Source organism: Tyto alba, unplaced genomic scaffold (genome assembly GCF_018691265.1).
Source record: "Tyto alba isolate M040663 unplaced genomic scaffold, T.alba_DEE_v4.0 Super-Scaffold_44, whole genome shotgun sequence".
In the NCBI taxonomy this organism is placed as follows: domain Eukaryota; kingdom Metazoa; phylum Chordata; class Aves; order Strigiformes; family Tytonidae; genus Tyto; species Tyto alba.
The window spans coordinates 13323089-13348571 of record NW_024881320.1 but is presented as its reverse complement, the minus strand read 5'-3'; the positions used below and the strand labels follow the sequence as shown (position 1 = coordinate 13348571).

Genomic DNA, 25483 nt, shown 5'->3' with positions numbered 1-25483 from the left:
CTTGAGGTTGCCTGAAGCCAGGCAGAGCCCGTCTGAGGGGGTGTTCAGCCGGCTGAGAGACTGGGAACGTCCTCTGACAGGAGCGGCGCAGCCTTCGGAGCAAGAACCGCTCTGGGGACGCTTCCAGCCGCAGGACTTGCCCTCCCGGCCCGCCTCAAAGGCTGCTGCTGCCGGGGCGGCGGGGGCTCGCGGGTGGACGGCTCTCAGGGGTGTCCCCCTGGAGCGGGGGGAGAGGCTGGGCTGGTTTTGGGGGGCAGGCGGAGGGCTCCAGAGCAGCGGATGGAGCTTGGCCACATCTTCCTTCTTCATCCAGGGAGCGGCCCAGGCTGGGCCCCGGGGCCGGGCACCGAACAGGGACTCGTCGCAGAAGGACGGCGTGTGGCTCCTCAACCTCCGCGGGGCAGCAAGGAGAGAAAGCCGCGTGTTTATTCAAGCACCGCGGAGACCCGGCCGCTGCGTGGCGGAGCTCACGGCGTGGGGGCAAACCCTCGCGGGTCCGTGGAGGGAGGTTGAGCTTCGCCATTCCCGCCCCCCCCCCCCACCTCCACCCTGGGGGATGGAACTCGCGGGTCGCCCTCCCCAGGCTGCTGCTGCTGCCAGGAGGGGCCGAAAACCGGGGGGCGCGGGCCGGGCCGCCGCTCACCTGCACTGACGCCTCGGCCGGGAGCCGCCGCCACCGGGAGGAGCCGCCGCCGCCGCCGCCACCCAGGGAGGCGCGAAGCCGGGCGGCGCCGGGCGGGCCCCCGCGGGGCTGCCGAAGAGCGACTCGTCCACGAAGGACGCGCGGGCCCGGCGGACACGGACACCCCGAGCGACGGGAACGGCTCCGCCACCCGCTACCGGCCCCGCCGCCCGCATGGCCCCGGGCAAGCCCCGCCCCCTCCGGGCCCGGCCCCGCCCCCTGCCGCGTGCTTCCGCCGCCGCTCCCGCCATGGCGCCGCCGCCGCACGCCCGCCGCCCGCCCCGGGGAGCGCCGGTAGGGCCGGGGCGGGGATGGCGGGGGATGGACTGGGAGGGGGGGTAGATGGAGCGGGGGGCGGCCCGGGGTCCCCACTGCTCCCGGGACCGGTGTCCCCGGGACCGGTATCCCCAGTCCCCGTGTGCCGCTGTGCCTGGTGCCCGTGCCCTCAGTACGGGGGTCACGAGTGTGCTGCTGTCCCCAAAACCAGTGCCCCCATTTGTTGCTGTCCCCAGTGCCGGTGTTACCCCGTAGTTCTGTCCCCAGTGCCCGTGTCCCCGGTACCGGTGTCCCCAGTACCGCTGTCCCCAGTGCCCGTGTCCCCAGTGCCCGTGTCCCCAGTACCGCTGTCCCCAGTGCCCGTGTCCCCGGTACCGGTGTCCCCAGTGCCCGTGTCCTGGTGTCCCCAGCACCACTGTCCCCCGTGCCGCTGTCCCCAGGTCCCCGCGCCCCCGCTTCCCGCCTTCCCTGCCACCGAGGAGGACGATGGCGCCGACGCCGAGCTGGACACGCGGGCCATGGTGCGGGCCCAGAACCAGAAGAAGAAGAAATCGGGGGGCTTCCAGTCCATGGGTGCGTGCGGGGCGGGGGGCACCCCCCCGGGGTGGGGACCGCGCCCCCATCCCGCGCCCCCTCACCCGCCCCCCCCGTCCCCGCAGGCCTCAGCTACCCCGTCTTCAAGGGCATCATGAAGAAGGGCTACAAGGTGCCCACCCCCATCCAGAGGAAGGTGAGTGCGGGGAGTGTTGGGGGGGGGGGTTGGCGGGCCCCCCCCGCCCCGGGGCGGTGACGGTGACGGCGTCCCGCAGAGCATCCCCGCCATCCTGCGCGGCCGGGACGTGGTGGCGATGGCGCGGACGGGCAGCGGGAAGACGGCCTGCTTCCTCATCCCCATGTTCGAGCGGCTGAAGGCGCCCAGCCAGGCCGGGGCGCGCGCCCTCGTCCTCTCGCCCACCCGCGAGCTGGCCCTGCAGACCCTGAAGTTCACCAAGGAGGTACGGGGGGGGACAATGGGGACAACAGGGACAATAACGGGGGATAACGGGGGCGAGGGGCTCGCTTTTAACACCTCCCCCCCCACCCTTGACCTCTTTCTCACCCGGCAGCTGGGCAAGTTCACCGGCTTGAAGACAGCCCTGATCCTGGGAGGAGACAAGTAAGCTGTCCCCATGTCCCCACCCGGTCCCCGCTTCCCTAAAGCCTCCCCAAAAACCTGGTGAGGGGCTGGGCTGCCCCATGCCACCCCATCCTCTCCCCCTGCTTCTTGCAGGATGGAAGACCAGTTCGCCGCCCTGCACGAGAACCCCGACATGTGAGTGAGGGCGCGGGGAGGGGACCTGGCGGGGACACGGCCCCCCAAGAGCTGCCCACTTCCCTGGGGACGTCACACGTGTCGTGGTGTTCCCTTGCAGCACCTTCCCCTGCTCCCCATGGGGGGCAAGGGGGGCTCTATCAGGTCTTCCTTGGGTCAGATTTGGGAACCTGCACTCAGGGTGGGGACGCTGTCCCTGTCCCCCCTGCCCCGGCCTGGTCCCATCACCAGCTCTGTCCCCACAGAATCATCGCCACCCCCGGGCGCCTGGTGCACGTGGCGGTGGAGATGAAGCTGAAGCTGCACACCGTGGAGTACGTGGTGTTCGACGAGGCTGACAGGTCAGCGGGGTGCAGGAACCGGGGGGGGGGGGGCTGGCAGCGTCCCCCCAGGTGTGGGGTGAGCTCCCTGGGGAGCGGCGGGGCCGGGCACGGAGGGACCGAACAGGCGCCGCCGTGTCCCATCCCGTGCAGGCTCTTCGAGATGGGCTTCGCCGAGCAGCTCCAGGAGATCATCGCCCGGCTCCCCGACTGCCACCAGACCGTCCTCTTCTCCGCCACGCTGCCCAAGCTGCTCGTCGAGTTTGCCCGGGCCGGTGAGGAGCGTGGGGCAGGCGGCGGCTGGCGGGGGCTGGACCTGGGGACAGGGACACGGCACGGTCCCACAGCTGGGCTGGGCCCAGGACTGCCAAAACTGAGCTGGGTCGAGGCTTGGCCAAGCGGGTGTCCCCTCACCAAGAGGTGAGGCTGGTCCCACGTGCGACCCGTGTCCTGCGTGTCACCGCATCCCACAGGTCTCACCGAGCCGATGCTGATCCGTCTGGATGTGGAGTCCAAGCTCAGCGAGCAGCTCAAGGTGAGAGGGTGGGGTGGGGGGGCTCCCGCCCCCTGCGAGCCACCCTGGGTGGTGAGGCTCACGAGGAGGGGACACGGGGTGGCAGCGGGGACGCGCAGGGGCTGAGCTGTGCCCTCCCTTTGCAGCTGGCTTTCTTCCACGTGCGCGGGGACGACAAACCGGCCGTGCTGCTCCACCTGCTCCGGAGCGTGGTGAAGCCTCAGGACCAGACGGTTGTCTTTGTGGCCACCAAACACCACACAGAGTATCTCAAGGAGGCAAGTGACATTTGGGGGTGGGCAGCATGTACCCCTGTTAAAGGGCAGGCTGTGGGGGGGGGGCGGGCCTAGGACCCCTTTCCAGACCCACGTGGAGTCCGCAGCTGTGGACACATCCCTGCTGGGGTCTGCCTCTTGTTTCACTGGGTTGAAGGAGGAATCCCAGCATATGTGATCGTGGAGGTGCTGCTTCCACCTACAGAGAGAGGGGGGAGCGCAGTGGGATTTGGGGGTCCGGGTGGGCCCCCTGGGGTCTCAGAGCACTGGGCGGCCCTGTCCCTTGGCGGGGGGTGCTTGCCCAGGTGGGCTGTGATGTCTCTTTCCCCCTCCCCAGCTGCTGACGGCGCAGGGCATCCGCTGCACGCACATCTACAGCTCGCTGGACCAGACCGCCCGCAAGATCAACATCGCCAAGTTCGCCCAGGGCAAGTGCCCGGTGCTGCTGGTCACCGACGTGGCCGCCCGCGGGCTCGACATCCCCATGTTGGACAACGTCATCAACTACAGCTTCCCCGCCAAGGCCAAGCTGTTCCTGCATCGCGTCGGTGGGTGCCGGTGCCCCGCGCAGGGGTCCTTCCAACTTTGGGGTCCCTCGGGGTGACAGGGAGGGTGGGAGTGGGCTGTCCCTTGTCCCCTGTTCCTCCCATCGCTGTGGCCTGCTGGGCTGGCACCGGTGCCCCTGACTTGGTGATCATATCTTTGGGGCAGGAGGTGTGGTGACATCAGGAGACAGGCTGGGGACAAAGCAGGGGCAGGACTGTCCCTGATCTCCCAGCTGGACTTCGGGGGCTCTGGGGGGCAGGGCTGGTGCTTTCCCTTTAGGATGGCACCGTGGCGGGCTCCCCTCTGCCCCGTTCCCCAGCCATCCCCACCTGGTAAACGCCACGTGCGTGGGCTCCCAGGGACACCAGTGGGTTCCTGCCCGGGTTGGGGCAAGCTGGGCTGGCACTGGGTCCGGTTTCTCACTCTCCTCCTCCCCTTGCCAGGTCGCGTGGCCCGAGCTGGCCGGAGCGGCACCGCCTACTCGCTGGTGGCTCCCGATGAGATGCCCTACGTCTTCGACCTCCACCTCTTTCTGGGGCGCCCGCTCGTCCTCGCCGGTGCCCAGGAGATGCCCGCTGGTAAGGCAGACCTGGCTCCAGGCATCGGGGTGGCCCCGTGCCCAAGCTGGGACACTGGCCACATGGCCACTGCGGTTTTATCCTTGCCCAGCGCTGGAGCTCGTGGTCTCGTGGTTGGCATTTGTGCAGACGGGTGATGTGCTCTCATTACTGGGGTGCAGCTGGGGAAAAGGGAAACACCCCGTGTGTCGGGGATGCTGATCTAACTCCCTCGAGCTCCCCGTGGCTGTTAGCTCTGCTCTGCTAAATCCCGGATTGCTACTGCAACGATACCAGGGTGGGTGCCAGCGTGGTGACACGGCGTCCCCCCCCGGGCTACAGATGCTGGCGGGGTCCTGGGCCGTGTCCCCCAGAGCCTGGTGGACGACGAGGAGTGCCTGCTGCTGACGGACCACCAAGGCTCGCTGGAGCTGCGGAGCCTGCGCCGCGTCGCCGAGAACGCCCACAAGCAGTACCTGCGGTCCCGGCCCGGCCCCTCGCCCGAGTCCATCAAGAGGGCGAAGGACCTGGACGTGTCCCAGTTGGGCATCCACCCGCTTTTCAGTGAGTGCCTCGGGGACACCGAGGGAGGGGACCCCCTTCCCCTCGCCACGGAGCTGATCCGTGCCCCGCTCCGTGACCCCGTCCCCCAGGCGCTCGCTTCGAAGACACCGAGCTGGAGAGGCTGAAGTTAGTGGACAGCATTAAAACCTACAAGTCCAAGGCGGTGAGTCGAGACCCGTCCTCGGGCACGAGGCGCCGGGGTTGGGGTGGGCGGGAGGGTCCGTGCGGGCGGCCGTGCCCCTCACCGCGGCTCGCGCTCCCGCCCCGGGGAGCAGACCATCTTCGAGATCAACGCCACGTCCCGCACGGCGGCCAGCACCGTGATGCGGTCGAAGAGGCGCCACGACCGTGCCCTCATCGAGAAGTACCAGCGCGGGCAGCAGGAGAAACGGGCAGAGGCTCTCAAAGGGCAGGGGCTGTGCCCGGCCCCCCCAGGGCCTGGGGAGGGAGATGGAGACGGAGAGGAGGAAAACCTCCAGGTAAGGGGGCAGGAGTGGGCGGTTTGCCGTGGCCGTGGGAGCTGCTGCAGCGCAGCCTCGGGCGGGTGCTGGCAGCGCCGGGGCCCACGGGCTGTGCCAGGTTTTGGGGGCCGGTGCAGCGGCCGGCTGGGGCACGTGGCTCCCCCGGCTGTCTCCTTCCAGGACGTGTTCTCCACCATGGTGGGCCAGAAGAGAAAACGAGGCCGAGGGGGAGAAGACGGCGCCAGGAAAAAGCCACAGCAGCCGGCGCAGCGGGACGAGGACTTCTACATCCCGTACCGGCCCAAGGACTTTGAGAGCGAGAGGGGGTGAGTCCGGGAGGGGTCCCAGCGCCCTTCCCCCCCCGGCCCGTGCGCGGGGGCTGCTCTCATCGCCCGCCCTTGGCAGGCTGAGCGTGGGCGGCGAGGGCAGCGCCTTCGAGCAGCAGGCGGCTGGAGCCGTCCTGGATCTCATGGGCGACGAAAACCACAACCTCAACAAGAGCAAGCAGCTGCTGAAGTGGTGAGTGGGGTCTGGCCGGAGGCTGGGGGTGGAATCGGGGCGGGGGGTCCTGCCACCCACTCCCCACCGCCCTCCCCTCTCTCGCAGGGACCGCAAGAAGAAGCGGTTCGTGGGGCAGACGGGCCAGGACGACAAGAAGAAGGTGCGGACGGAGAGCGGGCGCTACATCAGCAGCTCCTACAAGAACAACCTGTATCCTGCCTGCCCGTGCCGGGGCGAGGGGGACCGAGGCTGCACCCGCCGGCAGCCGCGCGGCATCGTGCCTGGCTCCCGGGGGTCCATCCCCTGCTGGGGCAGCGAGGCGGGTCAGGCGTGAGGGGGAGTCAGTGCACGTTCCCTTAACCCACCCTGGCCCAGCTATGAAAAGTGGAAGCAGAAATATAAGGTTGACGAGCGGGACGAGGATGAGGACGGCGACCGAGGCAGGGAGCAGTTCAGAGGGAAGCACAGGCGTGGGCACGGTGAGTACCCGGAGCGAGCGCCCGCGCCCCGCGTCGTCCCCCCGCCGCCTCGCTCTGACCTGCGGGCTGAGCGCGGCCGTGTCCCCCCCCGCAGGGCCCGGGCAGCCCCCCGCCCGGGGCAGGGTGCGCTCGGAGCTGAAGAACAAGCAGCAGATCCTGAAGCAGCGCAAGAAAGCGGCCAAGCAGCGGTTCCTGCAGAGCGGGGGGCTGAAGCGCCTGAAGGCCAGGAACCGGCAGCGGGTGCAGGAGCTGCGGCAGATGGCTTTTGGGCGCAGGGTGGGAGCTGCCAAGAAGGGCAAGCTGCGCAAGAGGGTGTAGGGGAGGGGGCTGCACCCCAGCAGCTTCCCCCCGCGCCAGGGCTGGACGCCAGGGAAGGAGACAGTAAATACTTGGCTGGTTTTGCAGCCTGACTCCTCTTTGTTTTTGCCGTGAGCATCGTGCCTGGGGTAATTCTTCACCCCCTGCCGCCTTGGGCCTCCCCCGGTGCAGTCGTAAAACCACGAGGCGCTGCGGGTCCACAGCTGGGTTGTATTTTGACAAGAGGCACTTTCGATACTCAGCAGCCTGAACGTGAGAGGCAGCCTCCCCCCAGCTCCTCCACAGCAGCCGGGTACCCCAGGGCGTCGGGCTCTCCCCACGGGCCCTGGCCGGTGCCATCCCTGTGTGCCTGTGCCACCACCAGCCCCGTCACCTCTCGTCGTGGTGGGGGGCTGCCCAGACTTCTCAGGGAGTGACCTTCATCCCCTGGGGGGTGGGGGGCCAGGCCCCACACTGGCCATTGCATCTTCTCCCCAGCCCTGGGAGCGGGCGCTTGTCCCCGGGGGCTATTGGTGGCTCGGGGGCACCCCGGCACCCCTGCGGAGCTGTGGGGGTGCGCTGGTGGCTGCGGGGAAGCGTGGGGGCCGCGGCCCCGGCTGCCTGGGGCACAGCTCAGCGCAGATGGCAGCCAGGTCCTGCATGCAGAGCAGCACCTGTGGAGACAGGGACCTCGATGCCACAGCCATCCGGGGACGTGACTGTCCCCCCCCCGCCCCACCGCCCAGGGCAGAGGGCTGTGCTGACCGTGTCCAGCTGTGCCTCGGTGTCCTCCAGGGCCACCACGTCCACAGGGCCCTCGAGCCGTGCGGTGGCAAGCTGGAAGAGGTTCAGCACTGCCAGCTTGATCTGCCCCAGCAGCAGGGTCTTCTGGGCGGCCGTGCTCTGGACGTGGGCCCAGTGGGACTCCTGGGGGACAGTGACAGAGAGCCCTGTGCCTCCCCCAGCCACTGCCCCATGTCCCCACCCGGGACAGGGGGGACCCAGAGAGTCCTGGCTGTGCGTCCCTCCACGCACAGCTGCTGGTGAAGCTTTCTGGGCACATGGGGACCTCAGGGGCTGCAGCCCGGCTTCCCACCACCCCCGCCTTGGGCATCTCCCCTCTGCAGCACACTCGGGGTCCATCCTGCTGTCCCCTCTCCCCCTGGGGGGGTGTGTGTCCTTGGGCACCCCACATCCCCTCTTACCCCCTGGTGCATGTCACGGCGGGCAGCCTCCAGCTGCGCACGGAGCTGGGCCACCTCGCCGCTGGTGCGCAGGAGCTCGCTGCCGGCCTCCTCCCGGTACCGCCGGAGCCGTGCCCGGCCCTGGGCCAGCTGCTCCTGCCCGGCTTCTGCCTGTCGTGCCAGGGCTGCCCGCACCCCTGCCAGCGCCCCGAAATGGGCCAGCATGGCTGGGACATCCTGGAACTGAGGAGCGGGAAGGGTCCGAGAAGCTGCAGGGGTTGCAGGGTGGGGGGGAGCTGCCCTGGACAGAGCTGCCGTGCTCCCCAAGGGGCTCGGGGACACGCAGGGTGGCACGGCAGGACAGGGAACCCCCCCACGCTCACCTGCCCCATCCCGGCCAGCACGTCCCGCAGGTAATCCCCGAAGCCGCGGAGGCTCCGCAGGCGCCGGGCCAGGCGCTCCCTGCGCTGCAGCAGCCCTGCCAGCTCCCGGCGCAGGCGGGCGGCCTCGGCACCCTGCCCCGCTGCCCGCGCCTCGGCCGCCCGCCACAGCGCCCGCTCCCGCCTCGCCGCTGAAGCCTGCGCCGTAGGGACGGGCTCAGAGGGGTCCCCGGCGCCCAGCCCGGCCCCGGCCCCCGCCCCGGCACCTTGAGGAAGGCGTCGAATTTAAGGACGACGTCCCGGAGCTGCTCTTCCCTCCGGCCCAGCTGCTGCCGGCGCTGCGCCAGGCGCTCCATCCTCTGCCCAAACTCCTGCGGGACCGCCGGGTGCTGAGGGCATCGCCCCACGCCAGCGCGCCCGAGGTGGGGATGGGTGCCACCCCGTGAACTCGTCTCCCATGGCACGGGCGCAGCCCCCGGGGAGGGGGGCACCCGGGGGGGTGCTGGGAGCTGCCCTCACCTGCCGCTGGCTCTGCAGCGCCCGCTCCACCTCCGCCGCCTCCCGCCTCTTCAGCAGCAAGCGGGTGGAGGGCAGCAGGTCGGCAGCATCCCACGTCGGCACCGTCCTGCCGCGGGTCGCGTGGAGCTCGTCGTGCCTGGGTGGGGAGAACTCAGGCTGGGTCTCTCCAGGGACGGCCGCTGCCTGCCGGGGCTCAACGCGGGATGGGGGCCCAGCCTGCTCTCCCCTCGGAGACCCCCAGTGCCACCGTAGCACCCGTGGCAGCACCTCTGCTCCCGGGGGGGGGGGGACGGGGATGGGACGCCCATGTGAAAGCCACCCAAGAGCGCACTGGGCAGCACATGGGCACCCGAGTGTCCCCGCGCCGCCGGAGGGGATGCAGGTGGAGATGGAGCCCTGCTACTTCCCAGGGTGCCCTCTCCTCCCTGGGCGCCCCAGCTGGGGACACACCGCAGCCCCAATGCCTGGGGACCCAGCACCCCACCCGCTGACACCCACCCTGGCAGTGGCACCCCGGGGACCCGGCCATGAGAACACAAAGCGATGGACCAGTGGGGAGGCGGGAGGTGCCGGCCCGGCTCGGAGCGGGGGGGGGCGGGGGGAACTGGGGGGGTGTCTCACTCACGGCAGCCGCAGCTTGTCCTGCAAAGTCGCGCGCAAATACTCCTCCGGGCTGAAGGCCATCTCGCCTGGTGCCTGCTCCTCCTCGCTCGCAGCGCAGGGACGCCGAGATGGCGGCAGCACAACACAGTTGCCAGGGGCAGCCGGAGGCTCCCGCAGCTCCCTGGGCTTTTCCTGGTGTGGCCCTGAGGGTGCTGGGGACTGCGCCGAGGCTCCTCGGGGACAGCCCACCAAGGTTCATCCCCGCCTGCACTCCGCTCCCCCCTCCAGCCCCTCAGGATCTCCCGTTTGGGCTCCACGCACACAACCGGACCCCAGCCCCTGCCCCGCCACGCGCTCCGCTCACCCCTCAGCTCCCCTCCGTCTCGCACTGGCCTTATCCCCAGCCCAGGGAGGGCTCAGGCCCTGCCGCTTCACCCACGCTGCTCCTCTCCGTGTGCCCCAGCAGTGCCTCCTTTCCCTTCCACACACCCTCAGGTCCCCTTCATCCCCCCCACGCGCCACCAGATCCCCTCGGTTCCCCCCATGTGTGTGCTCAGGTGCCCCCCACTACCCTCCACACACCCTCACCATCACCCCCCGCATGCCCTCACTCCCCTCCTGGCACAGTTTATTCCTGTTCCCCTCCGCCCCCCTCAGCCCCTGTTCCACCCCATCCTGCCCCGTTCGGCCATTCCCACCCCTCCCTTGCCTGCCCCGCACCCTCCCAGGGCACGGTTCCTCCCCCTTGGCCCTGCTGTGCCTTTCCAATCCCTCCCTTGACCCCTGCGGGGGGCTCAGACTTGACCTGTCCCTCCACCCCCTCCCGCACGCTCTGGCCCCTCTGTTACCCACCCCACGGTTCCCCCCACGGCTGCCCCGATCCCCTCCCTGTGGATCCCGCTCCCCTCGTCCCCTCCTTGTATAAGTTCCCTCCATGCTCTCCATCACGGCCAGGCATCCCCCTCAAAAGAACGCTGCAAGGTACACATTTACTCCTGACTTAGATACGGAGCAACATTCCAGAAAGACTAGGGGAAAACATTTATAATAAAAACAATTTAGCCTCCCTAGAGTCAGCATCACCCTTGTCTTGCCTGGGCACCCGTTGTTTCTTCCGTTATCCCGGGACCACTGCGGCCCCACGGTGATTTTCTCCATCATGAGCCCTGCTCGTGGTGCCTGGGCCAGAACCCTGTGCTGGTATTTGAGTCCATCACAGGCATCATGATGAGCAGGCTACTGGGACCCACCTCCCGAGCTCTGCCTGCGCCGGGTGCCACCTTGTTAAAAAAGACACCTGAGACAAAGAGGAATATGAAGAGAGGGGAAAAGAAATGGAGAAGCAAGGCCTGGGAAGGACGGAATGAAAGCTAGGGAAGGGGCGAGTGAGTGGAGAAGGAAGTGGGGACGCTCGGAGCGAAGCAGCCCGCGGCAGGAACCGAACGGCCCGCGCTCAGCCGCACGGCAACAGGGGCGAGCCTGACTCCGGGCGCCCAGCCGGCGCTCCGTGTGCTTCCGCACGGAGGGATGGAAACTGTGTGCCTCGCGCCTCTTCTCCTCTCGTTTCCTGCAGGGAGACCCCGCCGTGCTGCTCCCCATCGTCACCTACACAGGGCACGGAGCAGCAGCGCCTCAGCAAGAGCCAGCAAGCCGGGCAAACGGGAATTCCTCCCTCCCCAGCAGCTGCTCCTGGAAGACCCACAGCTCAGGGGGAGAGCAGGCAGCTCCCGCCCCCAGGCTGGGCCAGCGGGCAGGCAGCTGGGCTCACCTTCCGCCAGGCAGTGGAGGTAAGCAGCCTGGGCGTTGCTCCCGTCGACCAGCACCACTGCCTCGTGCTTGGTGGAGCTGCTCATGGTCTCCTCTTCCCCTTCATCATCGTCCTCTGAGTCCACCAGCACTAAGATATCACCCGAGTCTTGATTCCTGTGAACAGCAGAGCAAGCGGAGGCGGGCTGAGGACAGCCTGTCCCGACCCCTGCCTCCAGCCTGTGCCTCCCCTGCCTCTCACAACCTTCTACACCAAAACAACCAATTTTGATAAACTCTTCCAATCTTGCACTAACCCTGTTACCAAGAACAGCTGGTTTCAGACCCTGCTGGCAGCACCACCACCAACAGCGTTCTGCGCCGCTTCCCATTCATCTCCCAAAGTCCTCCAACCACTTGACGAATATTCACGTACTGAGCTGCACGCGCCCCTCCCGAGGGGAGTTATTCTCCCTGCCCATACAGATGGGGAAACGAAGGCGCTCAGAAACAAGTCTTCCCCTGCCACAGCCTCACAGCTGTGGGAACAGAACCAGCAGGGGCAAGGGCAGGGAGCTGGGCCAGGAGGGGTGTGAGCAAGAAGCAGAGAAGAAATCTGGTGCACCCGAACCCCGAGAAGGCACTTGTCCACGTGCAGCTATCAGACACCCCTCCTGAGGGGGGGAAGCACGTGGGCAAACGCCCACACAGGGTGGCAGATCACCATTTCTATTGACTCTCCAAGTCTCCGGGGTCACTCGTGCCAAGGAGCAGCTCTCCTGCACAGCCTCCCCCCACACCACCGGACCTGCGCATCCCAGCGCGATCCCACCCTGCTCTGAGGCCAAGAGCTCTCCTCTCCCCTCACCCTCCTGCTCCCGTGCAGAGTCTCGCTCATCCCCAACATCCCCTTCCCACGGGAGGCACAGCTCCCACGTAAGCACAGCTTTGCCCTGGGGACAGCTCCTGCCTCAGCGGTGGATTCCCCACCCTACAGGGAGACCATCCTCTGCCAGGAGACGGGCTGGTGAGGCCTCGCAGGACTGGGCTGAGGGCAACCAAACACTCACCTGAGCGCAGCACCTGTACGGGAGAGAAGGGAAGGGAAAGGGCAGCGTTAGAAACTGGCCCCAGAGCCGCCCCTCGGGCAGCGTGCTGCTGGTTTTACTGCACAAGCCCCGTCGATCGGGGCAGCAGCAGGGTGGTTTCTGGCAGCCACATGTGGAGGCACGGACGTGAAGGTGACCTGCCCACGCATACAGCGAGAGCACCAGAAAGCTCACGAGGGAAGGGGAGAAGGCCCATCACAGCACAGCTCCCTGGGGAAGGCGAGGGGAAGGTGCCTGAAGCACTAGGCTGGGGAAGGGCCCTTGTGTTTCCAACCTATCTGCCTCAGGGGGCTGACAGGGTTCTGATCAGGAGCAGGATGAGGCCCAGGGGCTGGGGTGATCATCACTGGCTGACTCCAGCACACCAGAAGGGACGAGTTGGTTAGGAATAAAACCAGGCCGCCCCAGGAAGCAGTAACCCCCTCCCTGGCGTGTGCAGAGCTCCTACCTCTCAGGCACAGGAGGTGACTGTAGTACAAGACAATCCCGGCGATGGTGAGAACAGCCAGCAGGGACAGGACCACCACTGCACCCACGACCCCAACGATATTCACCGGCTCTGCAGAGAAGAGGAGGCACAGGAGGCCAGCTTGTCACTGGGACACGGATGGATGAGGAATCCTCAGTGCAAGAGACAGAGCAGGTGCCGGTGCTGTCTCAGCTCCCATTTCCCATCATTGCAACGGTCCCACCAGCACAGGGGGGGAGGGTTTCGGGCTCTCATGATTTGTTGGTAGAGAAAGCACCACAGCAAGGCCCCTATTTTTGCGTCCAGTGAAAGCAAATCAACCCCTGCCCAATGCAGCTTGAGCAGCTGGGCCCTCAGAAGTGCTCCTCTGCACTCACAATCCCCAGGAGGGACCAAAGAGGTACTTCTCTCATCATAGAACATGACGGCAGGAGTAGGTCAGAAGCCAACAGAAACCCAAGAGCAAACCCTTTGGGCAGAGTAGGCCTTATGTTTTGTGCAGTATGAGTTCCTGTCTCTCACCCATCAGCTGGTTTCACACACACACACCCCTCCATGCACAGATACACACACACGTTTGTTTTACAGCCATAGGGATTCTGGACTCTGATCCAGGCAGAATTAACACACTGTGCCCCCGTGGCTGGCTTGCCTAATCCAATACTGAAAAAGACCGTGCTGAGAGATCAGATGCTGCCAACGCAAGCCCCAACACAAGAGGTGTCAGAGGGATGCCTCATGTTTATTTTGTGAAGCACTCACTCAAGCGACCTTCAAATGACATGAGTTTAAAAAAAAAAAAAAAAAATGTCATGACAAAACCCCGTGTGAGCTACAAGAACACACCTTCTTGGGGCTTGGCTTTCCAGGAACTGTACACACGCATCTCGTATGATCTTTGAAACCATCCAGCTCTGGCAAGGAAGTTCTCTACAACACTTCCTCTGTCCCAGCTCTGAGGAGGTCTCACAGCTGATCCTGAATCCTGGCTGTGGTTCACAAGAACAACCCGACAGCCTGAATCACCAGAAACTACCCCGTGTCAAGAGGCAGACACAGTCCTTCCAGGATGTCCAGCCATAGAGCTGCACTTTTTGTGCTGGTTCCAGGATCCTGCCTCCTGAAGCCATCACCTTTACATTCTGAACTCCCAGGCTCTCCCAGTACAGCTCTACTCTTCTGTCTAAATGCTAACAGAGATCTGTTCCCAAAATGTTAACATGCCAAAAACTTAAAAACTTCCAACCCCCCCCCCCCCCCCCCCCAAAAAATCTCACAGAACATCAGCAAAAAGGACCTCACACCCACAGAAGAGCCAACAGTGGCTTGTATCAAATTGCACACAAACATACCAAGGAATCCCTTGGAAGTGTGCAACTGCACATCTCCTTCCCACCACGTGCTTCCTATCTAAACCAAACTCAGAACAGCAGCTCAAGGCAGGGCCGCACCTTTGTCCTGCTGCTAGAATGTTTACTCTACTGCTTGTGGTCTTTTTAAATGCAGTTTTAAGCAAAAAAAGAAACTTTTTGGTACAACCCATGAGATGGGTGGAAGGCTGTCAGCTGGCAAGTCCCACCTGAAGCCTCCAGGTCCTGGGTGGCTCTTTTACAGCAGTGCCAAGTCTGTGTCTGAGGGTCCAGCCCAGGCTAAGTTGCTCCAGTAACAATGAATGTGAAAAATCAGGGCCCACGCTTCTACTTCTGGCCTTTTCTGATGCTTCTTCTGTTGATCTAAAGCACCACCAGAAATACCCTTCTCACCTATTTAAGAGCACACCAGTGTCCTCTATCACCTTTGTAACTTTTGGGAGCTGACACATTAATTTCACACTAATGAATGAAGTTCAGAGTGCATCACCAACACTTGGCATGACCTAGATACCTTTTGCTCATGGCCGTTCTTCACAAATGCTCCAGATTTAGTGCTCCCTGCTCCTAAACCCCACACCAACATATATATTCTCTGAAGCAGCCTGGGTTAGATTCCTTCACTCCAGCCCTCCGTGACCCTCCAAACCCCATCTACAGGTTCCCCGCCCCAGGAAGGGAATTTTTACCTGGGTGAACTTACAGAGATCTAATCTGTACAAAACAGGTACAACTTTTACAACACGCACCCTTCACCAAACACCAAGCAGGAAGGCACACCCCGAATGCAAACAGAAAACAGGTCTCTCACACAGCAGGTATTGACAGAAAGACCAGCAAGAGAGGGCCAATAGAGCACAGAGTGTCACTGAAAAAGGCAAAGGGCCAGCAGACTTTCCCTCTTCTCAAGCCTGTAACGCGCACTTGGCTGGCACAGAGGACAGCCGGTCGCAGCCCAGGTCTGAGGGGTCAGAGCCCACATCTGATCAGAGTTGGTGAAGGGGCCAAGAGTGGTATCAGCCATAGGACCTGTGCTAATCTGATGGGGGGCTGTTCCCACAGCAGAGATGGGCTATCTGTGCAAGGTAAGGGTTCCCCAGCAGAAGCAGGACGGACCTGCACCAGTGGTGTGCAAAATAATCCACTTGAGCGTTCTCCAGCCTGATCTTCCACCCATGCTGTGAAGATTTCTAAGAGAATGAATGAATGAAATAAGGATGGAAATGGGAGAGAGCACCAAAAGATGCTACAGGAAAAAAAGCTGGAAGAATAGCCTGTGCCGCGGACAGCGGGCACGCTCCCAGGACAGCACTTCCAGCAATAAATTTGAGGAACATGGTGTTTGCATCAAAATCAGAAGAGTGCACTGTAAGACTCAGCACAGACAAGTCATCAGCTGAGGGCCCTCCATCCTCACATCAAAACGATGGCAACAAGGAATGGCACAGGACATCTATTGCAAACACGTATTTCAATCAAGGGAAAAAACAGACACTGAGCAGCAGCCCACACCCTAACATTTATGAAGGCTCAAGTCAGCCAGATTCTGATGCAAAGTGCCACCCTGGAAGAGGTACAGGACACGGAAGATCTGTCTAAAAACTAGTTTATCTTCAGCAATGAAGAAGGAACTGAAGAGACATAGAGAGCACTTAACGGCTAGCATTTTGTCCTCTGCATCACACACAACTGATCCTTGACAGATCATTTAGACACACATCTCGGTGCTTGTGCATGAACGTGTAATTGAGCAGTATCAGCCTGCTCACAGATCTTGCATTATGAGGCCACCTTGCCCTTTCTTACATTGTATTTCCACCAGTGCCAGATGAATCTGGGGACCTGTGAGACTCAGAGGAGGAAATTCACAGACACGGGGCAGACTTACTGGCTACCACGAGCCGGACCTTGTGCTCATGGTCCGTCTTGTTCAGCACTTCCTTGCAAGTGTAGTTGCCTTCGTCCTGCACACGCAGCTCTGTGATGCGCAGAGAGCTGTTGTCAACCAGGGAGAAACGGACGTCCGGGGGGAAGGTGACCCTTGAGGAGAAGAGTGGGGGGAAAGAGTGCGGATCCCCCTGAAACCAAACCACTTCGGTTGCTTCTTTGGAGACATTTCGGCATAAAAGAAGGATGCTTCCTCCCACCTTCCCAAAGACCACTTCCTCTGTTCCTGTAAAACAGAAGGGACAGTGTTAGGGATGTAGGGAACTGGCAAAGCCCCCTTCCATCTGCGAAGACCTGGACATCTGATAGATATCAACCCTCTGGGATGCCTGTTAAGGGGGGGTCCTGGCAAGGGATCCCTGTGGTGCGTTTGGCTGCTAACAACGTTTAGTGAAGACACAGGATCAGGAAGAAAGACACAGCTTAAAAGGCTCAATAGGAAAGCCAGGACAGGCTATTTCTGCCTGAGAGAGAAGGGCAACAAACAAGCGACCTGAAGGAGCCAGAGGAGAACGGTGCTCAAGCACTAATGCCGCTGGGTCACAGCAATGTCCGTGCTCACCCAACATTTTGCTGGGCCAGTTGCCCAAGTAGCTTCATCCCTGCACCACTCAGGGGAGCGCACAGTACTGAAAGAGGAGACTAGAAGCACCCCAGTATCAGTAGCCACTGAGGAAGATGACACAACTGTTGATATCCCCCATTTATCTCTCCCTTTCCCCGCCAAATGACACCTGGACCCTACAGCCAGCTCAAGGGTCCGCAGGAGTCTCTCCTACCAGTCCCCTCCGTGTCTGCCTGGCTTGTTTTCAAAGGGAAATCTTGTTACTTTCAGGACAAAAAATTGACTTTTTTTTTTAATTAAAGAAATCAGTGTTGGGGCCCGCTGGGGTGCTGCCCTCAAGAGCACCAGGGGCCGAGGTCCTGCTCTCGCAGTTGCCCGCGCCCGGCCGCCGCTCCCCTCCCCTCAGCCCCGGCTACCTGCGGCGGCCCGGCGCGGCACCAGCCTCCAGACGCAGAGGGCGAGGAAGAACGGGGCTGGCGGCGTCCCGCCGGGGAGCCACATCGCCGGGAGCCGCCGCCGGAGCCTCCCAGCCTCCCGCCTCGGGTAGGCGGTGCTGCCTGGCCCCCGCCCCGGCGAGCGGCCAGGGGAGGGCGGGTGAATCCGGCCGGGCCCAGCCGCCCTTCCCTGCCCGTTCGCCGCGGCCCGTGAGAGGGGTCGGCACACCCGCCCTCTGTCTTGCGCGCCCGCCATCTTGAGCGCCCCCCCCCCCCCGCCATCTTGGGCAGAGCCCCCTCAGAGCGGCCCGAAGGCCGTTTTCCTGCCCGGGGAGCCAGGCACTGACCGCGGGTGCGGCCCGAGGGTAGGGAACGTTTAACGCAAGGAGGATGGTGTTTCCAAAGGGTGAAATTAAGTGAAGGTAGCAAGCGAACCCACCGCCTTCCAGCGGATCTTCCATAGTTCAACCACTTGGAGACACTCCAAGAGCGGTGGGAGCAGGAAAGACGGTCATGAATGACTATGAACTGTGCCACACACTGTGCATTTCTTGGGCATGGGGAAAAAAAAAAAAAAAAAAAAAAAGTAAATGTAGCAGCTTAAAACAAAGCTGGAAAGAAGCAGAGCACAGACGGAAGAGGCACAGGTGGAAAGGATGAAGTAATGAGCTTCTCCACAGCTGAATGGGTCCCAGTGAAACAAACAACAAGGAAAGAGAAAGGTACGAATGTTTTCAGTTTCTTTAAAGGGGCCCCCGGGTGAATGTAACAAAGCACAGTTGTTAAATTTTGTCAGCGTGTATGGTAGGAGAAATTGCCCCAATGATTTTTTTTTTTTTTGCTGATGTCAAGTGCACCCAATGGTCCTGCATTTTCCACCCTTACAGACAGCAACTTCCAGGCTGGTTTGCTACATGTAACACATCAGTAATACATAGTATTATATGTAATTACATAAGTAATAGATCAGTTCTCTGCATAACCCCCCAACAAGGGCCATAAAGCATGTAGGTATCCTCAGGTTCCTCTGGGACACCTTACTGCTCGGGGAAGGCACATGGCCAGCTTTCCAGCAGCCATCACATACTGGACCAAGATGTGCGTGGAGCAGAGCGCCGATATCCACGGGGCTGCCCCCACTGGGCCGTGGCACATCAGTTATAAGCTAATTAACGGCAGGGCGCGGCCGCTAAGCCAAGGGCAGCAGCGGTGCTTGAGGCGACGCCTCTGCCCGCGCTCGGCCTCTCCCGCGCCGGGCCCTGCAGCGCGACCCCCGCCTGGGGGCGCCCTCACAGCTGGAGCCGTGGAGAGGCTAGCAGCGCCTCCGCCAATGGGAGCGCAGCGTGGCAGCGCCTCCGCCAATGGGAGCGCAGCGTGGCAGCGCCTCCGCCAATGGGAGCGGGGGGGCGGGCGGAGGGGGCGGCGCTCGGGCGGTGCGGGCGCAGTGCGCGGAGCGGCGCGGCAGCAGCAGCCATGCCGGTGGATCTGGGGCTGTGGAGCGGGCCGCTGAGCCTCACCGAGGTGGAGCAGAAGCCGGCGCACCCGCTGCGGGTCAAGTATGGCTCGGTGGAGATAGACGAGCTGGGCAAGGTGCTCACGCCCACTCAGGTGAGCTGGGGCCCAGCACAGCGCTCGGGGGTGCGGCAAAATGGCGGGAGGCGGCCGGGCCTCTGGCGTCTTAGCTCTGGCAGCCCCCGTCGGAGCCTCCCCGGGTGCGGGGGGGGACGAGAAGGGCCCCGCTTCGCTGCCCACTCTTGTACGGGGGAGGACGCGGTTAAGCCTGGCTCCGTGCTGCAAGAGAAGTCGCGACGGCGCTCGGAGGCCGGGTGGGAGCTGGCACGAATGGCCTTGAACTCCTCGGGTGTCGGTGCCTGCGCTGCTCACACGTGGGCCCCCTGTGCAGTGCAGCTGGGCTGGCTGCTTGTGCTAACCCTGTCATCCCTCCAGGTCCAGCATCGCCCCACCAGCATTGAGTGGGAGGGCTGTGATCCCCAGAAGCTTTACACCCTGGTTCTCACAGACCCGGATGCTCCCAGTAGGAAGGACCCGAAATTCAGGTAATGGGGGTGGGCAAGCTCCTGGCATGCCTGGGTATAATGGGGCATCCCTCTTGGTCTGAGGAGGAGGTGGGGAGTGTGCTCTACCTCAGGTGCAACAGTGATTCTGTGGCTTGGGATGGAAGCCATGCCCTTGCATCTCTCCTTGAGTCAGGGACAGCACGGGGAGGAGCAGCTGCTTTTGCCAGGGGTGGTTGGAGGTCTGTTGGAAAAACACAGCATGTGCCGTTTGCTCTAACCTGGCACGTGAGTTGGAATTAAGACTGTCTGTGCTAACAGTCGAGTCTCAAACCTGGGACCAGCTCACCTTTCTCAAGTCAGGCTCAGAAGCATGTGAAATACCCACTTGTGGGGGTCAGGCTCTGGGTTTCCTGGAGCTGCAAGGCAGGATTAGAGAGCTGGTTTGACAGGGTCCTGCTCTAGGCCCAGTGCTCTTTTGGTTTGGCAAACCATGAGCTGCAGTTGTTGGCTTCAGTTACCTACACTGGCAGCCTTAGGCAAAGCAGCACCCTGGCTTAATGAAAGGTCTTAGCTGGGGCTGTGATGCAGTCTGGCTTTTGCCTTCTCCTTTCAGGGAATGGCATCACTTCCTGGTGACCAACATGAAAGGCAACAATGTGGGGAGCGGGACTGTGCTGTCAGATTACGTTGGCTCTGGCCCCCCCAAAGGAACAGGTCAGTACCGGGCTGCAGCAGCGCCCACGCCCTGAGCACAGCCGTGCCGCGTGGATCAGAGCCAGGGTGCAGGGGAAGGGGCTTCCCCCTTGGCCTGTGCTGTGGAAATAGCCCACGCAGGATGGCCTGGAGCCACATCACCGCTGTCCCTGTGGCTGGTGGCAGGCCTGTGCTGTTGGGGCTGCAGCTGGTAGGCAGCGTTGCCTGGTGGAGGGCGGGGGGAGGATGAGCCTAGGCAGGACACGAGCTATTCAAGCATATCTAGTGCATCTCTCTAAGCTCCTTTAGCTCTGTCCTACTTAGCTTTCTGATCCTGGAGAATGCAGGCGTCTGTTTCCCTGCGCTCCTGGGGACACTTCAGAGCAAACCTTACACCCAGGAATTGCAGGCGAGTGGCACTGGTAACGCTGCCTCCTCCCCGCAGGGCTACACCGCTATGTGTGGCTGGTGTATGAGCAGCCGAAGCAGCTGACCTGCAACGAGCCCATCCTCTCCAATCGCTCTGGTGACAAACGAGGGAAGTTTAAGGTGGCATCTTTCCGCAGCAAGTACGAGCTGGGGGTGCCGGTGGCTGGCACTTGCTACCAGGCAGAGTGGGATGACTATGTGCCGAAGCTCTATGAGCAGCTGTCGGGGAAGTAGGGCAAGGGGAGGCAAAGCAGCACTGTGCAGCAACCCCTTCCCCCCTGGAGACCAGGCCCGTCAGGGCACGTCCCTGTAGTTGTGTTTAATTAGTGAGTTGACCCCAACTGCCCCCGCACTGACCGCTGGAACTGTAACCCTGTCTCTCTCCCTGCTTCCCTGGCGGTGTGGTCCAGGCCTGCGCTGTGCTTCAGCCGACTCCTGTAGGTACAGGTGACCGCTAGCTAGATGAGTGTCTGACAAGGTGCCCCTGTACTGGCCACCCCCTCCAGGCTGACCTGCTTAAGGGAAATGACAGCCTTTGCAAATTAATGTAATTTCAGTGTCTCTACTGTACTGAAATGTTATCACACGGCCGTGGTGTGGGTACGGAACCACTTTGGGGTGGGTGCTGGCTGTGTATGGCTGTGTAGTCTCCCCTTTCCAGGGCAGGAGATGGCAGTCTAAGGGAAATGCGCCCTCCCCGCCCCATTTTTTTTTTTTATTTATTTTTACCCTCAATGATTTGGCCAGTGCCTCCGCTTCACTGAAGTGAACCACTAAAGCAGTGAAGGTATAGCTGGTAGGAAGAGGCAGGGAAGCTGGTTTATAGTACTACCTTCTGCTCTCTGTCGCCACTCAAATCAGAGACCACTTAATTTTGTTCTGATTCTGTTGTGACCTGATGTTAATGTGCTGTTTGCTCACAGTGCAATTAAAAACTTACCGAGGTGGATGGTGTGGTTGTCTTCTTGGGGGATGAGGGCAGCGCTTACAGGAGCAGCTTGATGTCATGGGGTTCCTTTCCTCCTCCTGGGGGAGAGGCTGGACACGCTGATGGGAGCTCCCCTTTCCAGGCTGTGCTGTCTGAAACAAGCGCTGATGCTGGAGGAATGCAGCTCAAACCAGTCATGGCTTTCTAGCAGCCTGCTTTGTGCAAATTTAAATCTACTCGCCTCGAAGTGCGGCTTGCTGTCACAGTAAAGGTTCCTGGTAAAGGGAGTGCTGGCAGGCTGGCTGTAGAAAGTGGGAGAGGATGCTTCTTTTTCCAGGGTGTTTCTGAAGCCGCCATCTCGCTCACCATCAGCAGGGTAATGTATCCCCCCCAAACCTCCTGCCACCAGCCCTGCGGTTCCTTGCTGCTGGTGGGGCAGCCCATGCTCACAGGTCCCAGGCCCTGGCGAGCTGTGGGGGAGCAGAACCAGCTGCCAGCGAGCCCCCCCTCCCCTGCATCTCCCTGGGACTGGGGGAGCCCAGAGCCCTTCGCCCACGCCTGGCAGGGGAGCCCGGGCCCTGCCTGTCCCGGGGGTCTCCCCGCACCCAGGCCTCTGGTGGGGTGCTCCCGAGAGGCCTCCTTCCCCCCAGCTGGACACCAACTGCAGGTTTTGGCTCCTGGGAGAAGCACCATCGGCTTTACTGACCTGAAGCCACTTCCCAGCCAAGCTGCAGGGTCCCAGTTGTTTTCCCCGATCCTCCAGTAGCTTGCAGTGAGGCCTGGTGGTGTCTCCTAAAAGCTTAAAGCAGAAAATGAACCTTTGGTCCAGGCTGATGTCTTGAAAAAGATAAAAAAAGAGGAGGCCACAATGTAATTCTACTTCATGGAACTAGAAACCTTCCCCTGGTTTTTAAACTACTTCCCTTCTCAAAAGTCTGCAGCAAAGTGGTCTGAGAAACAGGTATCAAAAACCTCAATGTGCTGCAGCGAGGCCCTGTAAAAAAAAAAAAACAATCAGAGTGACTATGTAACTAAGAGAAGTGGTTGGTTTCTGCCCCAAGGTAGTTCTTCAACCCAGCCATTAAAACAGGATCGATGGTTTTTCAGGAAAACATCCCCGACTACTCAAGACAGACTAAGTGTATCAGGTGGATGGAGGTGCTTGAAGAGCTGTACTTCACCGTGCGCAGCAGCGGCTGGTCCGTCTTGGGACTCCTCAGCCTGGAAGCAGGACATAAAAAAGAAGCCACAATCCATTAGCCTAAAAAACCTCCACTAGCAGGAAAACCCGGGTTTGGAACCAAGCCCCAGAGGTTCCTTCCCCCAGCCCTGCCCAGGCTGAGGGGGGCTGGAGGGGGCCCCCGCCCCACAGCCCACCTGCCACTGCGCCGGGGACGGCCACCAGCCGCTCCTCCCCCAAAGAGACAGCGAGGCGTTGTGATGAACACTTTTATTTACAAATATAATTAAAAGCTCTGACAGTTTAATTCATGCTCTTCCTTGGAACCTGAAAAATGTTTTTGTTGTTTTGTTGGGTTTTTTTGTTTTGTTTTTGTTATTTTTTTTTTTTTAAAGTGCATGCAAAAGAAGTAAAGCCTTTTTTTTTAATCTTTTTATTGTAAGAAAATACACAGTTTGAAAGTGTGAATAATGCAATATTTATGACCAAGATCATGGGGTTGGGGGTGGACTTGGGGGAGGAACAAAACAAAACAAAACGAAAAAAAAAAAAGGGCTGGGGATGATCTAACAGACAGTGTTGAACTCCAAGTACTGAACTGGAGAGTGGGCGGGGTGGCTGGGAGCAGGGGGGAAGGGGGGAAAGAAGTAAAAAAATTTTTGATCAGAGAAACAGTTAAAATACAATATGAAAATAAGTAAAAGCTCTCCTTAAATTCCTTCTATACACAAAATACACGATTTGACAAAGCCCAATTTGTGCTACTGGGATCCTGTGGGCTCATTTAAGTGTATTCACATTCTCTGCGACAGCAGAAAATGATTATGATACAATCAAGAATATGCCGAGGACCGAGGTCTCATCCCCGCCTCGCCTGGCATGGTTCTTCTAAAAATCACCAGATCTGCGCCCCGCCCCTCCCCACCCCCAAAAAAGTAATAATATGTCACCACTGATATGTACATCACGATTAAGTTTTTTCTGTAAAATGTATCAAATTTTTCAATCTTTAATAAAATTTTTTATTATTTAATTATTCCTGATGAATAAATACCAAAAAAATAAAAATAAAATAAAATTATGCAGCAGCTAGTTAAGGTAAGGCTGCGGATTTAGTCTCTCTCCCCCTGGGTTTGTATATATCTTTTGATTATTATTTTTTTTTGCTTGTACTTTCATTGATTGGTGGTAAAATGAGTGATTGCTCAAAAGCAACATACATCCACTTTTTTTTTTTTTTTTTTTTTTCTCCATTAAAATTGTCTCCAAAGTTTTCACTGAAACATTTTTAATCATTGCACAGAGACATCAATACTGTGACATACTATGGAAAAGACCGCCAGGAGCTGTCCTGCACCGGGACTTGACACAGGGGGAAAGGGGGCCCCTGATGGAGTAAGAATATACAGGCACTAGTCCGACACGATGTCAGTAAGAGAGACAGAAAGAGAGAGAGCACGCCCGTTAACATGGGGAATGTTGGTTTTGCAAGTTTTCTCATTATTTTGTTTGCTTTTTGTCTTTTTTTTTTTTTTTTTTTTTTGTGTGTTTGTTTATAAATGGCAAAGAAATTTAAATCTCATCTATAGTCCTCCTTGGGATATTCTAATGTGACCAAATTCCCAAAGCCCATTCGCAAGCTCTCCATGTCAAACGTTTCAATCTCTCGCTCCTGCCTTTCCAACAGAAACTTTATCCTCTCGCTGCGTTCCTTCTGGAGGGCGGCTAGCTCCTCTTCGATCTGAAAGAAGCACAGTCAGCAGCCCCTTAGCAGAGCGCGACCGCCCCGGGTACGGCACCTCCCGGCGCACGGTGCCGGCCCCGCGTCCGAGGCGGGACCCACATACGTGTGACCAGGTGCCCCCCAGCAACCCCCCCCCCAACATACCTTTTGTTCAAGATGTGCCCTGCGCAGCGACACCCGTTGCTCCAGCTTCTGGAGTTCTCTTTCATGCTGTGCTTCTGTCTGCATCTTAATTTTGCTCTGGTATGCGTTGAGCAGCTCCATCTCCTGCTGGAGTTGCAGTCTCAGGGCTTGGCATTCCGCTTCTTGGGCCTCGTCCAGCCGCAGCTGTAAGAAAACAACAGTCAAACCTCCGCTAGTAACTTCTCCGCTCCGACGCCGGCGACGCACCGCTCTCCCTTCCCAAAGCTGGGGAGCCTCTGGCGTTGGTGGCAGAATGAGGAAAGCGGAGCGGGCTCCGTGAACAGCTGCTCCCCCACTCGCACGGAGGCAGAGAAGCCTCGGAGAAAATCCAACTCTAAAACCCCAGCGCGCAAGGGGCAGCAGGGAAAGGATGCGTGTTCTGCAGGACGCTTCTTACAAGAGGGCAGGTGCCACCCGATGCATTATTTAAAACAGTGGGTATAAACGCAGCTGCACCGCTAACCATCCCGCGGTTAGGGCGGGAAGACCCCAGCGTGCTGCCAGGACTGATGGCCCGACCGCCCCCCAGCCCCCACCCGGCGGGCAGGGACCCCCCGCCCAGGGACAGGAGGTGCCGGACGCTGCACCCACCGCTTGCGAGGCCATCATCTCGTTGATGCTCTGCTCATACTGCTCTGCCAGGATGGCGAGCTTCCTCGTCTGCTCGTCCTTCAGACTCTTCAAAATTGTCTTGTGCTCACTCTTTGGAGTTACTTCCAGCTGGTGATTCTTCAGTGCTTTGTACTGCTTAGTTTGCACTTTGCATGTGTCCTGGAACTGCTTTTTGATCTGCATTTCCATAGCCTGCCAAGGAAGGAACGATGTGAAGAGCACGAAGAGCTTTGGGAACGGAGAAGTCATAGTAGGTCCAAGAGGGCGGGTTGGTGAGGCACAACCACAGCTCCCCCGTGCTCTGCACTGCCTCCTGCCCCTGCACCCGGGTGAGCAGGGCGTGCTCTGCACTCACAGCCATCTAACCAGCAGCATCAGCTCAGGCCCTGCTGCAGCACTGGCCACAGGCCTGGGCCAGGAACGGGACCCACTAACCCCTCCTCAGCTCAGGGCATCTCCATCTTCTACGCCCGCTTCCTGCAGGTCGCCCAGCCCACCACCCTGCCCCCTGCCTCCCAAAGAGCGTTTGCTTTTTCAAGGCCTCCCCCTTTTTGCTGCCTCCCCCACCTACCCTGCTCGCTACACG

At 60.9% G+C, this 25483-nt stretch overlaps 5 protein-coding genes across 7 annotated transcripts in view; 2 read left to right on the top strand and 3 right to left on the bottom strand.

The window, feature by feature from the left end:
- The first annotated feature begins 933 nt into the window (after window positions 1-933).
- DDX54 (DEAD-box helicase 54) lies at window positions 934-6891 on the top strand. The gene is made up of 20 exons (XM_042805585.1): window positions 934-976; window positions 1399-1531; window positions 1618-1688; window positions 1768-1953; window positions 2065-2114; window positions 2229-2270; window positions 2516-2611; window positions 2744-2865; window positions 3064-3125; window positions 3251-3382; window positions 3717-3927; window positions 4369-4503; window positions 4825-5046; window positions 5136-5209; window positions 5322-5525; window positions 5688-5833; window positions 5913-6026; window positions 6114-6218; window positions 6384-6487; window positions 6582-6891. The coding sequence occupies exons 2-20, from the start codon at window positions 1477-1479 to the stop codon at window positions 6803-6805; spliced, it is 2355 nt and encodes a 784-aa protein (XP_042661519.1). The 5' UTR covers window positions 934-976; window positions 1399-1476; the 3' UTR covers window positions 6806-6891.
- A 104-nt stretch (window positions 6892-6995) lies between these two features.
- Window positions 6996-9775, bottom strand: CFAP73 (cilia and flagella associated protein 73). The gene is made up of 7 exons (XM_042805586.1): window positions 9493-9775; window positions 8868-9003; window positions 8615-8719; window positions 8352-8546; window positions 7990-8211; window positions 7550-7711; window positions 6996-7458 (listed from the first exon to the last, which is right to left on the bottom strand). Exons 1-7 carry the CDS (start codon window positions 9549-9551, stop codon window positions 7312-7314), a joined length of 1026 nt encoding a protein of 341 aa, XP_042661520.1. The 5' UTR covers window positions 9552-9775; the 3' UTR covers window positions 6996-7311.
- Window positions 9776-10440: 665 nt separating this feature from the next.
- Window positions 10441-17237, bottom strand: VSIG10 (V-set and immunoglobulin domain containing 10). Its single transcript, XM_042805733.1, has 6 exons — window positions 17093-17237; window positions 16053-16337; window positions 12774-12884; window positions 12287-12299; window positions 11239-11393; window positions 10441-11075 (listed from the first exon to the last, which is right to left on the bottom strand). The coding sequence occupies exons 1-6, from the start codon at window positions 17175-17177 to the stop codon at window positions 10924-10926; spliced, it is 801 nt and encodes a 266-aa protein (XP_042661667.1). The 5' UTR covers window positions 17178-17237; the 3' UTR covers window positions 10441-10923.
- Window positions 17238-18527: 1290 nt separating this feature from the next.
- Window positions 18528-21197, top strand: PEBP1 (phosphatidylethanolamine binding protein 1). Its single transcript, XM_033001353.2, has 4 exons — window positions 18528-18718; window positions 19058-19167; window positions 19742-19842; window positions 20267-21197. Exons 1-4 carry the CDS (start codon window positions 18584-18586, stop codon window positions 20482-20484), a joined length of 564 nt encoding a protein of 187 aa, XP_032857244.1. The 5' UTR covers window positions 18528-18583; the 3' UTR covers window positions 20485-21197.
- A 1416-nt stretch (window positions 21198-22613) lies between these two features.
- TAOK3 (TAO kinase 3) overlaps window positions 22614-25483 on the bottom strand; it is a 95826-nt gene continuing 92956 nt past the window's right edge. For all 3 annotated transcript variants that reach the window (XM_042805731.1, XM_042805730.1, XM_042805732.1), the window contains 3 exons: window positions 24877-25089; window positions 24247-24429; window positions 22614-24099 (listed from right to left, as the gene is read on the bottom strand). In XM_042805731.1, coding sequence (XP_042661665.1) covers window positions 23938-24099; window positions 24247-24429; window positions 24877-25089 — 558 coding nt within the window. In that variant the 3' untranslated portion in view covers window positions 22614-23937. The remainder of the gene's footprint in view (window positions 24100-24246; window positions 24430-24876; window positions 25090-25483) is intronic.